The 14,249-nt window shown below is 35.7% G+C and overlaps 1 protein-coding gene across 11 annotated transcripts in view; it reads left to right on the forward strand.

Moving 5' to 3' along the window:
• The window catches only part of VPS13D (vacuolar protein sorting 13 homolog D), a 110,788-nt gene that overhangs the window by 21,192 nt on the left and 75,347 nt on the right, over positions 1 to 14,249 (forward strand). For 8 of the 11 annotated variants that reach the window (XR_005932736.1, XM_030019211.2, XM_030019215.2 and 5 more), the window contains 12 exons: positions 110 to 1,144; positions 2,088 to 2,178; positions 2,734 to 2,860; positions 3,761 to 3,941; positions 4,979 to 5,161; positions 7,793 to 8,015; positions 8,483 to 8,693; positions 8,830 to 9,001; positions 10,362 to 10,474; positions 10,987 to 11,196; positions 13,274 to 13,539; positions 13,716 to 13,849. Coding sequence is in view for 10 of the 11 variants with exons in the window: in XM_030019211.2 (XP_029875071.1) it covers positions 110 to 1,144; positions 2,088 to 2,178; positions 2,734 to 2,860; positions 3,761 to 3,941; positions 4,979 to 5,161; positions 7,793 to 8,015; positions 8,483 to 8,693; positions 8,830 to 9,001; positions 10,362 to 10,474; positions 10,987 to 11,196; positions 13,274 to 13,539; positions 13,716 to 13,849 (2,946 nt within the window). In the remaining variant the exon portion in view is untranslated. The remainder of the gene's footprint in view (positions 1 to 109; positions 1,145 to 2,087; positions 2,179 to 2,733; positions 2,861 to 3,760; positions 3,942 to 4,978; positions 5,162 to 7,792; positions 8,016 to 8,482; positions 8,694 to 8,829; positions 9,002 to 10,361; positions 10,475 to 10,986; positions 11,197 to 13,273; positions 13,540 to 13,715; positions 13,850 to 14,249) is intronic. The other 3 variants (XM_030019212.2, XM_041124596.1, XM_030019217.2) reach the window with 1 other exon arrangement.

The raw sequence follows: 14,249 nt of genomic DNA on the forward strand, positions 1-14,249 counted from the left end.
TGAAATTCCACACTTTCCACTTGTGAGATTTAAAATGTATGTACTGATCTTATTAATATAGAGAGCTCTAACATGAGGATTGTTTGTTTTTTTTTTTTTTACATTGTAGGTGGTGTTAGCAAAACATGTGTATGAACAAGTCCTTCAGACTCTGGATAATTTAATTTACAGTGAAGACTTGAACAAATTTCCAACCACTTCTGTATCTTCAACTTGCCATAGTTCTCCTTCAGCATCACTTCATAGTACAGGCACAGAATTCTCAAGTGAACGGAAGGAAAATGGCTTATTCAGCCATTCTAGTTTTAATTCTGTTCCAAACAAGTCATTAGCTATGAGGGAAACAAAATCTTTTACTCAGATACAAGCAAACTTTCATATCTCAGAGCTCCAAGTTCAGTTAAGTGGTGATCTTACACTTGGTGCACAAGGCCTTGTCAGCCTTAAGTTTCAGGATTTTGATGTTGAATTTGCTAAAGATCATCCTCAGACTTTGTCTATTCAGATTGCCTTGCGTTCTCTGCTAATGGAAGATCTTCTGGAAAAAAACCCAGACTCTATGTATAAGAATCTCATGGTGTCCCGTGGAGCACCCAAGCCATCCAGTTTAGCACATAAGGAATATCTTTCACAGTCTTGTCCCTCGGTATCCAATGTAGAATATCCAGATATGCCGCGTTCCCTACCTTCCCATATGGAAGAAGCACCTAATGTCTTTCAGCTATACCAAAGACCAGTTTGTGCCTCCCGTAAGAAGCAAAAAGAAGATGCTGATTCTGAGTATCCTCTGACTCCACCTCCTTCTCCAACAGCAGACAGATCCAAGTTGCCCTGTGGAAAAAGTAACTTTGATGATTCATTAGTTCATATCAATATATTTCTAGTGGATAGGAAACATCCTGAATTTTCTTCTCACTATAACAAAATTAACCGTAGTGTAGATGTTGATTTTAATTGTCTAGATGTCTTAATAACTTTGCAAACTTGGGTAGTGATACTGGATTTCTTTGGGATTGGATCCACTGCTGATAACCATGCTATGAAGCTGCAACCTGAAGATACTCAGCAGACAATCAAATCAGAAATAAATACCTTGTCAGCTTCTCAAGCCCAAGAGCCCGTAAACACTAAGCTGGATCTGAAGGTATACTTGAGATGCAAAATAGTAATTGGATTGTCTGTCGTAAAACGTCTGGTTTATAGAAACTTAAGGTGACATTTAAATCAAATGTTTTATATTCTAGTGGAGAATGTGCATAAATTCAGAAACAGTAGATTTAAAGCATGCATAGATGTAGTTTAAAAAAAAAGTGCAGAAGTCACAGAAAAGCAAAACATTTGCAAAATTATTGGCTCCCTTGCTCTGTGACCCTGCTTAGACGCATGTATGTCATTTGAAGGGACGCTGAAGTAGAATGCTCTGTGTTCATCCAATGGAGCTCGCACGGGCAGAGTTTGACACCCAAGCCCCCGGCCCCATCCAGTCTACTCTATGCCTGAGAGTCTAAGGGAAGTGTAAGTCTTCTGGGCAGTGACTGTTAGTTCCCTGGGATAACGCAGGGCACAGACTGAATGTCTGTGATCTCTTAAATGATAAGGTTGCTTCAATATTAAAGACTCGACATACTGAAATTGACACTGTGCTGTTCTAGGTACTATGGAGTTTATTTAAAAAAAAGTATATACTTTTATAAATATATATACATATATGTCTATACATATATATGTATAAGCATACATTTTTTTTAAAAAATTATGTGCGTGTGTGTGTGTGTATATATATATAGTCTTTGCCCAGAGGTCCTGCAGTCTAACATAAAAATTACAAGTCCTGGAAGAGACAAGGACAAAGATAACAGTGCTAGGATTTGTTGATGACTTGATGATTCTAAGTTGTTTGGGAGACCCATTAATATTTTCCAAACAAGAAAGTAAAAAGTTTGGTTCCCTCCAATGTCTCCCAACCAGATAATTCTTGTTTGCCGTTTATGTGTTACAGTGCAGTTGTCTTGAAAAAAACTAACAAGATGTTCCAGCTGTGAAGTCATATTGTTTAATACCAACCTGTACCTTTTTTGTTTGACCAGGTCCATTCTTTATCATTAGTACTGAATAAGACAACTAGTGAGCTTGCTAAAGCCAGCGTGTCAAAACTTGCAGCTCACTTGGAAGTGATTGGTGAGTAGATTGGAGGGCTAAGGTTGTATGCTGTTTAAAATAAAAGGAGGCGTGCAGTGGAGTTGTGATTGGAAATGCTTTTAGTTTGGTGCTCATTGGGTTTTTTTGTGTGTTTCCTGGGCAAGATGCACATTCTTTTCCCACTGTTTCTTCCTCTGCTTTTTCAGGCTTGATTTTAAATACTTGCACCCCTCTCAGCTGTCAAACCATTGATCGTTTTAGCTGAGATTGGCTAGGATTTTAATACTTCACTTTCACAGAGCAGAACAACAGTGTATATTACTGTTTTAGAGAAAAAAAGAGTTAAATCTAAGTTTTCATAGATCAAACTGGTGTGAACACATTATGTATGTATGTAAAGCACAGAGTTATGTTTGGGTTAATACAATCTTTGTAGCAGAAAGACATGATTTTCTTTGAACATGAGGTTTAATGTTGAAGTGAATGTGATTTATTTAATTACTTGTAACGAGTTTATCCCACTAATAGAAACTTCTGGGTTTTAGTAACTTATCTGTGTTTGAGGATCCTAATTGTCTGGTTTTTGTTTTGCAGAGGGAGATTTAGCCCTGCAAGGAAGTATTGGCAGTCTGTCCTTAAGTGATCTTACAGCTCATGGAGAATTTTACAGAGAACGTTTTACTACAAGTGGTGAAGAAGCACTCATTTTCCAAGTCTATAAGTATGAATTTAAACTTCTTGTTACTCCCTACTAGCACCATTAACTCCCCTCCCCCCCCCAAAAAAAACCCAAACCCCAAAAAACCAAACCCACAGCTGTCAGGTCTGCATGATTCTGCTTTGGATGCTTGTGACTTAAATGAGACTTCAAACATTATCAGTCATAAACTTAGGATTTTTAACTTTTCTTTGTCCTGTGGTGTACATGGCTTATCAGGAAAAATAGGTTTTTATTTCCCTCTAAAGCTGTTCTTGAAAGTATTTAGGTAATAGTTTGTTCCTAGATAAAATAGTAGTTGTTTTTTACAAGTTGGAATCGGTTTTCAATGGATGAAATAGATTTTTCTATTGCTCCTTAATTTTGGAATTAAGGGTTTGCTTTTGTCGTAGTGTACTCTTGAAGTTCTTCTGCTTTGTGTAAAGTAATAGTTCTTAGCCTGTGATCTTTCATGGTTTTCCACCACTTCCTCCACCCACCAGAATTAAGCAGATTAGAAATTATCCAAGTAACGTTATGGAATTAATTTCAAATGTAACAGCACATCGATTCAGAGTTGAATCTATGTATTATCATGGAGTAGCGTACTTACCTTGTAAGCCACTGTTCAGATGTATAAAATCACCAAAGGTGTATCTGTTAAATGTAGCGATTAGAGGTATGTTCCAAATGTAGAATTTTCCTGTTTGCTTAATTAAAACTAGGAAGCACTTAAATATACGTAATTTAGAAATAATTAATATAAAACCAGTTTTTCATATCTATAATTGAAATAGTTTTAATTATATACTGTGAACATCATTTAAATCCTCTATACTGTTATTTTGAATGCAAAAAAATGCATAGCAGTATTTGTAAAACGTAGCTAAGATAGCTAAATTTTACTTTCAACCTTTATCACAGATATGGGAGGCCAGATCCATTGCTACAGAGGGAGTGTGATATTCGTGTCACTCTACGAATGGCATCTGTTCAGTATGTGCATACTCAGCGTTTCCAGGCAGAGGTGGTGTCTTTCATCCAACATTTTACTCAGCTTCAGGATGTCTTGGGGCGGCAAAGAGCAGCAATTGAAGGACAAACAGTATGTTTGGGTTTTTTTCTGTCTTCCCTATCCTAGTTTTGGAAGTTGAAAGGCAGTATGAAATTTATGTTAATACATCAGCTCAGTGAGTTGAAATGATGGGAGGTTTTAGAGTTCTGATGTTAGTGGAGATGGTTCATCCTCATCTTCTAATTAAAAGACCTTGTTTAGGACCATCCTGCTGCTATTTGAAAGTGTAGAATACCGAATTTGCACATTACTTAAAATGTTGGCACCTGGGTCCTGCAGTATGCACTGATACAGGTGTTTTCCTATCATTGTGATGCTGGACAAAAAGGGCTCAAGATTTTATCTTGCCTTTTTCTCCACAGTTCACCAGGTAGTTATAATACCTGAATAAAGAGAACCAAGTGAGAAGTCCTTCTGTTCTACTCAGGTGTATGTCTTTGATTAATTATGATGGCTGGTAGACTGAGAAAATCAGATACTGAACTTCTGCATGATAGAGTATATAAATAATCATGATAGTCATAGTCTATTTTGTACAAAACCTAATGTGGCAGTGATTAATATAGTTAATAGTAGTAGTCTTGTTTAAAAAGTCACTTCTCATAATTGGAAGAAAGACAGTTAATGCTTGCATATATTAAAAAGCTTCATTGTGCATCAGTTAGGAAGTTTGAATCTGATTTTGAAACATCTGTTCTAAATGATATTTTTTTCTTTTTGTAAATAATTTTTCTTAAGTAATCTTTTCTTTAAGTAGTGAGCTGAGTAGTGTCTGTTATGCCTCTTAGTTCAGTGGTGACAGTATGCTTCACTCTTGATTGCTGCACCTGTTGCACAGGTGTGTGCTGTTTGCATCATAGTGCTTTTTTAACTAGCTTTTATTCTCTGCCTAAAACAAAAGTTCAAGTTGGTTTGGGGTTTTTTGGTATAAAATTTTATCACATCTTAATTTTGTAAATCAAGGAATAGTGTTCCTGAATACAGTACTAATCAGTGTGAAATAATCACCCACTTCCTGTATTTTTTTTTTTTTTTAATTTTTTTTAATGAATTTTTGCTCTTCCCAGGTCAGAGATAAAGCACAGCGAGCTTCCCGAGTTCTCCTTGATATTGAGGCTGGTGCTCCTGTTCTTCTTATACCTGAAAGCTCAAGGTCTAATAGTCTTATTGTGGCTAATCTTGGAAAACTGAAAGTCAAGAACAGATTTCTGTTTGCGGGTATGCCGGGTACTTTTTCATTAAAGAACAAGGTAAGAACATTACTTCTTAATTTAGCAGCTTGTGGGTTTGCTAGTTCTTGTGCATTTTATTGCTGTATCAAAATGGTAAATGATTCTTACATTTTACTTATATATATACTTTGTACTACTAGTAGTGAAACAGTCCATGCCAGTGTGCTGGGTAATCTTAATTGGATCTGGCCTGTTGCTGATTGTATCCAGCTGCTCCCTTCTGTGCCTGCACCTGGGCTTGCTTTCTGAGACCTTCAGGGCCCAGGGGAGATGGTTCCATGGAATTCACTAGAACTGGTTTTATTAGGAAGCAGGACCCAGCTGGGTGTACACCTGAACATGGGAGAGTAACAGGCTTTCAGCTAAACCTTGGTAGCTTCTTCAACTCTTCACCAAACAAAATTTCAACAGCGTGAGCAGCAGAAAATAGAGATTTGTATTGGCTGAGACTTGCTGGAACACACTGGACAACAGGATTGGTTTTAGTATTTTCTTTTTCTTTTCTGCTCTTAATGAAACTGAGAGTGTGTAGTTGCTTTGAGTAGGTGAAACATAAAGAAAGGTTTCCAGTGAATGCTTGTACCTAAGGCTAGACGCAGGACAGGGGATAATAGCTGGTGTTGCTGTTGAGAGATACAGCCACAAAATTTGGGGTAAGGAAGATCCGTCTTGGATGGCTTTCTATATCTAACCTATGCAACAAAATAGGTAGCTGTTCTGGGAACCCCCTAATGCCATTTCAAAGGGGGCAGAAATTAGGTGGACTAAATTGCTGTAGCAGTTCTGTGGTGTGTCTGTTTACCTCCATCTGTTTCATATCTACTAGTGTCTTTACTGTAAGGAAATACTGGACTGTAATATTGAGTTGTCTTCGGTACTCTAGTGTACTGACATATTGAAAGGTTTGTAAGTGGTAGATTCCTAAATTAATGTTAGAAGTTAAAAGAAAGGATGTGTGCATAGTAATTCTATTTCAACTTAAAAATACTGTGTTCTGTAGCAGTGTAGAAATTTGGGGGTTTGAAGTGGGGTTTGGGTTTTTGTTTTGTTTTGTTTTCATTTTTTCTCTGTCCTATGTTTATTTTTGAGGATCGGATTTTACAAGGCAATGCGTACAAGGATCCAGGTTTTTTTGAGGTATTTCAGATCTTTATAGTAGTGTTCAGGTGCTCCTCATTCATTTAAAAAAAAAAAAAAAAGAAATTTTCTTATGGAATTTAGCACTTTAAAAGTTCCTTTACATGTTAAAAAAAGGTGTTTCTGTTCTAAAGACTTTGCTGAATTCTCTAAGAATTTGAATTAAATTTGTTGTGGTGTGCTCTTCCTGCATGTCTGAGGAGCTGTTAATTTGGATTTATTGCATAAATTCATAGATTTATAGATGAAGTGATGATTTTTCTTTGCATGTACTTTTCAGTCTTGTCTTTAACAGTTAAATGTTAATGTCTTCAAATTTTTAATCTTAAAATCCTTGATCATGGCTGCAACAAATTTTTCCAATGAATACTATTTAAAAAACATGTAAGGCAAGTAAGATTAATAATTAAAACCAGAAAGGAAAGTTTATGGGTAAGGATTGTGTGTTGACATCAGAAGCTGGATACAGAAAGAAGGTGGGAAATGATAGTAACAATACTGCAGTCACAGGTAAAGTGAGTGGTCCCAGAGCAAGTGGCAAGTGGATCACTGAAGACAGATGGTTGTTACTTGCTAGGGCATGTGAAGCTGAGTAAAATTGAAACATGAGGTTAATAAATTTAAATCAGGACAGACTAAATGAACCCTAAAATTGGCTTTGGAGTATAAAGGTAGTGCGTAAACCTGTTCCACCAGACATATGTTTTTGGGAGAATAAATTCCTAATGTTGATGTGACTATTTTACTAGAGAACGGCTTTGCAGATTTTTGGTACTAGACAGCATCATGAAGGTGGAAAAGCTCATAAGATTTCCACTGAATATGTGGTGGTAGGGAAATGTCTAAAATGTCTAAAATTGTCTCATCAATATAAATGAGCTTTTCTTTTTTCATCTGTGGGGATTTTAACAACAAGGGTAGGGATTTATTCTATCTTAAACTTAGATACTGCAGAAAAATTTTGGGACACGTTTCGGTATGATGACTGAACTATTTTAAGTGCGTAAAATGGTAACTTCATGTATAGAAGTGTTTGTTCACATTCTAATATGAAGTTGCTGACATGATCTTGCAGAAATAATGGCATATGTTGTTTTCATCATCTGAAGATGTTCTGAAAAACAGCTTTAAATATTTAACAAACTTTATTCTACAGAAATGCTTGATATCTTGACAATCTTAACCCTCTATTTTGTATTAATTTTATTTACATGGGGTTTTTTTTGGTTTTATGCAAAACCCACTGGTTTTGAATTAATTTCTCTTTGAAAAGATTTCACAGCTTTTTTGAAAATGTTGCTGAAATAAACTTTTTAAAAAAGAAAATGTTTTAATCTGCTGTTAAGGGTATAGGAAAAAAGTTTAGCTGTCTTTCTACAGTAAAAGGTACTGGCATTCAAATAAAATACTTAGTTTTTTGACAGGAATTTGCTGCAGCTTGAAACTTGGTGTATTGGTTCCTTAGAATTTAAATTAAAAATCTATTGTTAATTACACAATTACTTTCATTAGCAGGATTCAGTTCAATTTTCATCTCCTTTGGGAACCCCGAAACATAGCATGAAGAAAACAACAAGTGCTGATGAATCAAAAGTAGTGATGGAAGGATTATTCATGAAAAAATCATCAGGAACAAACATTTCTAGGCTGAAGAGTGAGCCTGTGCTGAATACATTGAGTAAGCAACAAGGGCAACAATCAAAGCTACCTGTTGTACCAAACCCTGACAGCCCAGGTATGTGATAAACAGTAGAAACCCCATATAGCTCTTCTTTTCCTTTGTAAAATAATGCAGTGCAATTTTGCTTCTATCTTACGTGACACTGAAAAACTAAGGATCTTGGTCTAAAGATCGTAGTTTTAAAAAGAAATTATTTATTAGTTTCAAGGTAGATTTTTGCAGCTGAGAGGATTAAGGAATTGTAGTTCAGTTTCTGCAATTCTGCAATTTGGGCATTTTTTGAGATGCGTATTGCAGACGTATAAGGAGTATAGTTGGACTCATAACTAAGAGTTTACATATACCTGTTAATGAGCTTGGCATTTGGTAGTTACAGATACTGATAAGTGTAAATAAAAAAAAAAAAAAAGAATCAGAATAACTTCCAGGAGAAACTAAATTCCTTTCTAAAGTAAGTTGCACTAGTTTTGTATAGATTCTTTTTTTTCTTTCTAAATGTGTTATCTCCTGTGCACTTGCAGAAGATCACATCTGCCTCTTAGACTGCATTGTGGTTGATCTGCAGGACATGGACATATTTGCTGCAGAAAGGCATCAGAGAGAGTATTCAAAGGCTGTGGAAGATACTGGTGCGGACTTGAGCTTTCCATCCTACTTTGTGAGGCAGACAGGAGGAAGCCTGTTAACAGAACCTTTCAGACTGAAGTTACAAGTAGAGAGAAACTTGGACAAGTGAGTTTATCTGAACAGGATCACTTCATGCTGTCAGCCTAAAACCAGTGTTTTAGATGCCTTTTATTGTATCTTAAAAGTATTGTCTGCTGTGTTATAGTGCCTTGAAACACTGAGGTTTTTTCCTTTGTTGTAGAGAGCTAAGTCATGCAGTTGCAGACATATCAATACATGGCAATCTGTCATCAGTCCATTGCTCTCTGGATTTGTATAAGTATAAACTGATACGTGGACTGCTGGAGAACAACCTTGGGGAGCCTATAGAAGAGTTCATGCGGCCTTACGATTTGCAGGATCCAAGAATTCATGTAAGAGGAAGTACATGCAGTTGAAATTCTGTCTTGAAATATCTGGGGGTTTTGCTGATTAGGCTAATTATCTGTTATTTTCTTGTAGTTTACCAGGTGGACTGGTAGATTTAAAAAAAAAAAAAAAAAAAAGAAAAGAAAATTTAGGTAGACAAACAGTCAAGGAACCTTTTTGTCTGTAGATACTCCTGTGAATTCAGGTTTGTCTTGGCAATACTGTTGCTCTTTCAGGTGTGGCTTGCTCTTATGTATGATTGCTTCATGTTTCTGAGATTCTAATCTTTAGAAGAGACAATGCAAGAGACAGCCATCATTGCTTGTATTTGTTAGTTCGTTTTACATCTGCTGAAATATATATGTGGCGAAAAAGTTAACAAATCCATGAAAACTGTTCTTTTTTTTTTCCTGAAGTATTTATGCTGAGCTGCTATTGCAGTATATTTATTGGTACATTAATAAGCTTAAGATATTTACATTTGAATGGAGCTTTTTGGAGGGACTTGAAGGTTATCGTGTAATCATGTGCAGGGTGATGATTCCTTTCCCATGGTGTCTATGGCATTCCTAAAGACTTATGAGATTGTGGAATGTGTATTACTTTGTGTTAAAAGCCCTCTTTTTGTCCTACAAATCTAAAAGAACAACTTCAGTAATAAAAGCTTTACAGCAGAGCTGAGCATTTTTTTTTTTTTTTTTGAGCAGGTTCTCAAGTATCACCTATTTGGCTATTGTCAAATACTACCCTTTCAGGAAGAGTGTGGGCAGCACCTGGAAATAATCAATATTTATCCTTATTACTGGGAAGGGAAGTTGTTGAACAACATGTTTCCTCTTGATCTTGTGGGGCTTCTGAGCACATGACTGTAATCTGTACTTAAGCAAATACGTGACCACAGTAGGGGGGAAAATTGCTAGGAAGCATCTAGGATTCTTTTTAAGAGAGGAAAGAATGGGTGAAGTTCTCCTAATATAAGTATGCTCTTCATGTCAGGCTTTTCACCTAAAACTTTAAAAAAAAAAAAAAAAAAAAAGTCTGATTTAATAATAGATACCTGAAGGTACCTGAAACAGTTTGAAAGAATTGTTGGCTGTTTGGGGGGGTGGGGTGATGATGTCAACGTTTTGTTTAAGAACAAAGAAGCTATAGAACAGTAGTGTGAAAATGGATTAATAGACATTTTTCAAGTTGAAGGCTGCACTGTTGTGAAATGTAATTTTTCCCGAGCAGTGGTTAATGGAACTCTTTGAAGGAGAAAGACACTACAGCTGTTTGCATTTGTCTGAAATAACAAAATTTAATTCAGGAAATGAAAGTTAAACAGATGCTCTTAAAAAGAATGTTGGTGTTTTCCACTTTCAGACAGTTTTGAGTGGAGAAGTGTATACTTCTATGTCATTCCTCATTGACATGGTGAATGTGAGTCTGGAACTGGTGGATCCAAAAGGAAAAGATGGATGCAGCTCTTTAGCCAGGTATGAGTTTTCTCTTGTTACTGAATACCTTATCCTAAATACTATGCTCATTTGAGAGATTATAGGACAGGAATTAACATAATACATGAAATTATGGTTTAATAATGCAGTGAAATAGAATTTCTTATTTAGAGTCCAAATTGAGAGTTTCAGCTGATCTGAAAGATGAAAGGGAATGACACTGTTCAAAAGATACCATCTGTGTCTTTCAAGTTGTCCTTGAAATCATAGTACGGTAACCAGTTGTCTTGCCCAAGACAAATGGTATTCTAATTATGGAAATGTTGAGAGGTAATCCTAAAAAAAACAATTTTTGCTATGTTGGTTTTGTTGGTTTTTTTTAATCCAGAAGGTTCTGTATCAGTGGAAAATATTACATAGATCTACTTTCTATCTCTGTTACGCGAGATGTGATTATAGTTGGTTTAGAAAATATGTAAATGAAAGTGACTTGTAGAAATAAATGAGCTACAAGACTCTTAAATGCATTGGTTTGCTTTTTATTCTCGTAGGTTTGATTTCAAGAAATCCAAGTTGCTCTTTGAAAGCTCTTCAAATGGAACAAAGTCTGTAAATTTGGTTTCTCATTCAATGATGGCATTTGACACACGCTATGCTGGACAGAAGTCTACTGCAGGCATGCCAAATGTGTTTAATTGCATCTTTCAGTCATCAAAGAATACTAGTAGTCCAGGAGCAATCCAGATTGAATTGCACTTCAGGTTGGTAATTCAGGGATTTATTTGTTTGTTTTTAATAATGACATACTCGATCAGGATTGTCTTGTTTTTAATACAGCTGTTATTAAAGTAGATAAACTTTCTGGCTTTGTATTTAAATCTGAAAACATTTTTGGGGTGGTCAGTGGTACTTGGTAGATTGAAATCTGCAGTCATTAATTAACTGAAGGTTGTTGGATTATTTTTTTTTTGTTTTCCCCTTCATTGCAATAAAATTTAGGTGTGAATGTGTAATGAATCGGATAAAGTTCTGACCTATTAAAATCAGTAGTGCTTAAAGCTTGATAAAGTTGGCCTATCACTTGTATGTTTGCATAAAACCGTGTGGTAGAATTTTTAATACATTGCGCAAAAGCTGTTTTCCAGTAGGTGTCACACTTGTCTTTCTGAAAGAATCAAATAAATACAGAAATGGCACCTCTTTCAAAAAACAATCTCTACATTCCCTTCTGTATTCTATCCTACCCTGTTTGGTTTTCCTTATCCAAATCTCTTGGAATGCTTAAAGGCATCACAGTGGGTATTTGGTTTGTTCTAATTTAATACTGAAAATAGGTATATAAAGTATAATGTCAATATTTACCTGTATCAGCATGGTGTTTTGTTGAGGGATGTTAACTAACAAAAAAGAGGGTGAAGTGAGAAGATGACTAGAGATGTGCTTTCACTTTTGATCAGGCTCACTGACCAAACTCAGCTTTCTAACTCTTTTATAACTATGATACCTTCTGAAGCATTTGCAGGAGTAATGTAGAAAAAAATCTGTGGACTGTTTTAGTGTAATAGAAAGTCTTGAAGACATTTGTTTGTAAAAACCAACCAAACTAACTTTAGGCAATTGAGAGAAATTTGTGGTAAAGATTTGGATAATGCATGATGGTTTTAAGTACTTAATAAGTTTGTGTTCAGAAAGATACCATGATTTTGATTTGAATAAAACTAAAATGCCATGGGATTTACAAAAAAAAAAAAAAAAAAAAACCAAAACCGAAAACAACCCCCCTCCCCCCCCAAAAAACCAACCCAAAAAAACAACCGCCAAACAAATGGTTTTTGTGTAACTGTGATCCAGTATCTGCCTGGATTGGAGGCTAGTTTGCACAGTATAGCCTGATCTGGTTTATGAGCGGTAGTTTCAGGAATTTTCTTCCCAACTGTTGTGCTTTTAAATTTTAGCCACATAAGCATGTGTTACGTTTTTACTGGTGAGAGCATCCTTGGCACTAGATGTAAGCTTTTGCAGAGCTCAATGATAGTGTTATACTGGCTCGTGCCTTTTGGAAATATCCTGGAGAGCCAGGGAGGGTTAAAGGCTTTTACTATTGGAAGCGATGCAGGCAGGCTACTTCTCACAAAGGAATTACAGTTCTTCAGAGATTTTATAGTTCAGAATGTGTTGGTTATAAAATTGTTTCATGCTATTTAAGCACTTAGATTATTTTCCAGTTAGCATGACCAAATATAATTGGTATTCCAGATCATGAAGCCAAACACTTCTATCCCTCCTAGCCAGATATTCAAACTGTGATGCTAAAAGTTCAGTAAGGCTAGCATTTTTTCTCAATGACAAAGAAGCTTCCTGTGCTGCAAAATGCTGTCAGAGTGTGAGAGGAAACACATTGTACGTCTAATCTTTTAGAAGGAGATGGAGCCAGGTCCGTTTCACACGCAGTACGTTATGTTTGATACTGAACAGATGTAAAATAATAATAAAAAGATCACTTTTAAAATATGAGACTTTGCAAATTAATATTGGTGATGTAAATGTAATAAAGGAGCTTTTGTAAGTTAATTTCTTGTTACATAGTTTTTCAGTTAATCTTTTGTATATTTACAGTGTAGAATTCATGCAGTTAAGATCTGTTGGGTTTCTGTGGGTACAGCAACTTGATGAATTTCAATCTGTTTATGTATTTTAAAGGCCAGACGCTCTGTAAACTAAGTGTGTCCCTATAAAGTTCCATATAGTTCTTACTTGCTAGATACTGATAGTTTTCTGCATCATTTTAAATATATGGAAGATGTAAAGTTCATACATATGCTTCTCTCTTCTTAAAAGGTCTACTAAGGATTCCTCCAGTTTCACAGTTGTTCTGAACAATCTTCGTGTATTTTTAATATTTGACTGGTTGTTACTTGTTCATGACTTTTTATATACTCCTGGAGATACCAAAAAGCGGGAAAATCACCTTTCTTGCCGGCAGCGAACTTACAGCAGTGAAACAACTGTAGTTCCAAAAACAGTGAAAAGTGGAGTAGTTACAAAACGTTCATCGCTACGTGTGTCTACAGAAAAACAACTGGAAGTTAAGGTTAATGTGACAGGTAAATGTATTCTTCTCTAGTGCTTTTTTAGGAGCTTTTCTGATTAAAAGCCATGTGCTAGTGGAAAAACAGGTCCGTTAAAGGACGGAAAATCAAGAAACCTGCTACAAATGCTTAAAATACCTTAATGGTATTTCCAATTACCCTATTTATTATTGTCATTTTGTTTTGTTAAGGAACTGAATTTGTGGTTGTTGAAGACATGTCTTGTTTCGATACCAATGCAATTATTTTGAAGGGGACTACTGTTCTCACTTACAAGCCCAAGCTGTTAGATCGTCCTTTCTCTGGTAGTTTGTTTGGCATTGAGGTAAGAAGAAATAAATTTGCTTTTGTAAAATATCTAAAATTAGAGGAGCTTGTGAAGATGCTTTACTATAAATATATATACAAGAGGAGTAGTCCACAGATCATTTTTGAAGTTTGTTAGTTCCTCATCAAATGCTCTCATTCTACAGCAGTTTTAAGAATGTTTTTATATTGTTTCTGTTAAGACATTGAAACACTTGACTATAATCTCAAAATATCGCTAGTTACTAATCTAGTGTCCAGCCATAAACTGCCAAATTAATTGAAAGCTGAGGAGTGACTGGGTAGACAGAAGCTGACGTAGTCAGCAAAGGCCTGCAAGCTGTAATCATAACTGACTTCTGAGTTGAACAAGCAGTATTATGCCATTGGAATATGCAAGTAGGGATCTTATGCAAGTA

This window comes from Aquila chrysaetos, chromosome 6, assembly GCF_900496995.4.
Source record: "Aquila chrysaetos chrysaetos chromosome 6, bAquChr1.4, whole genome shotgun sequence".
NCBI classification, from domain to species: Eukaryota; Metazoa; Chordata; class Aves; order Accipitriformes; family Accipitridae; genus Aquila; species Aquila chrysaetos.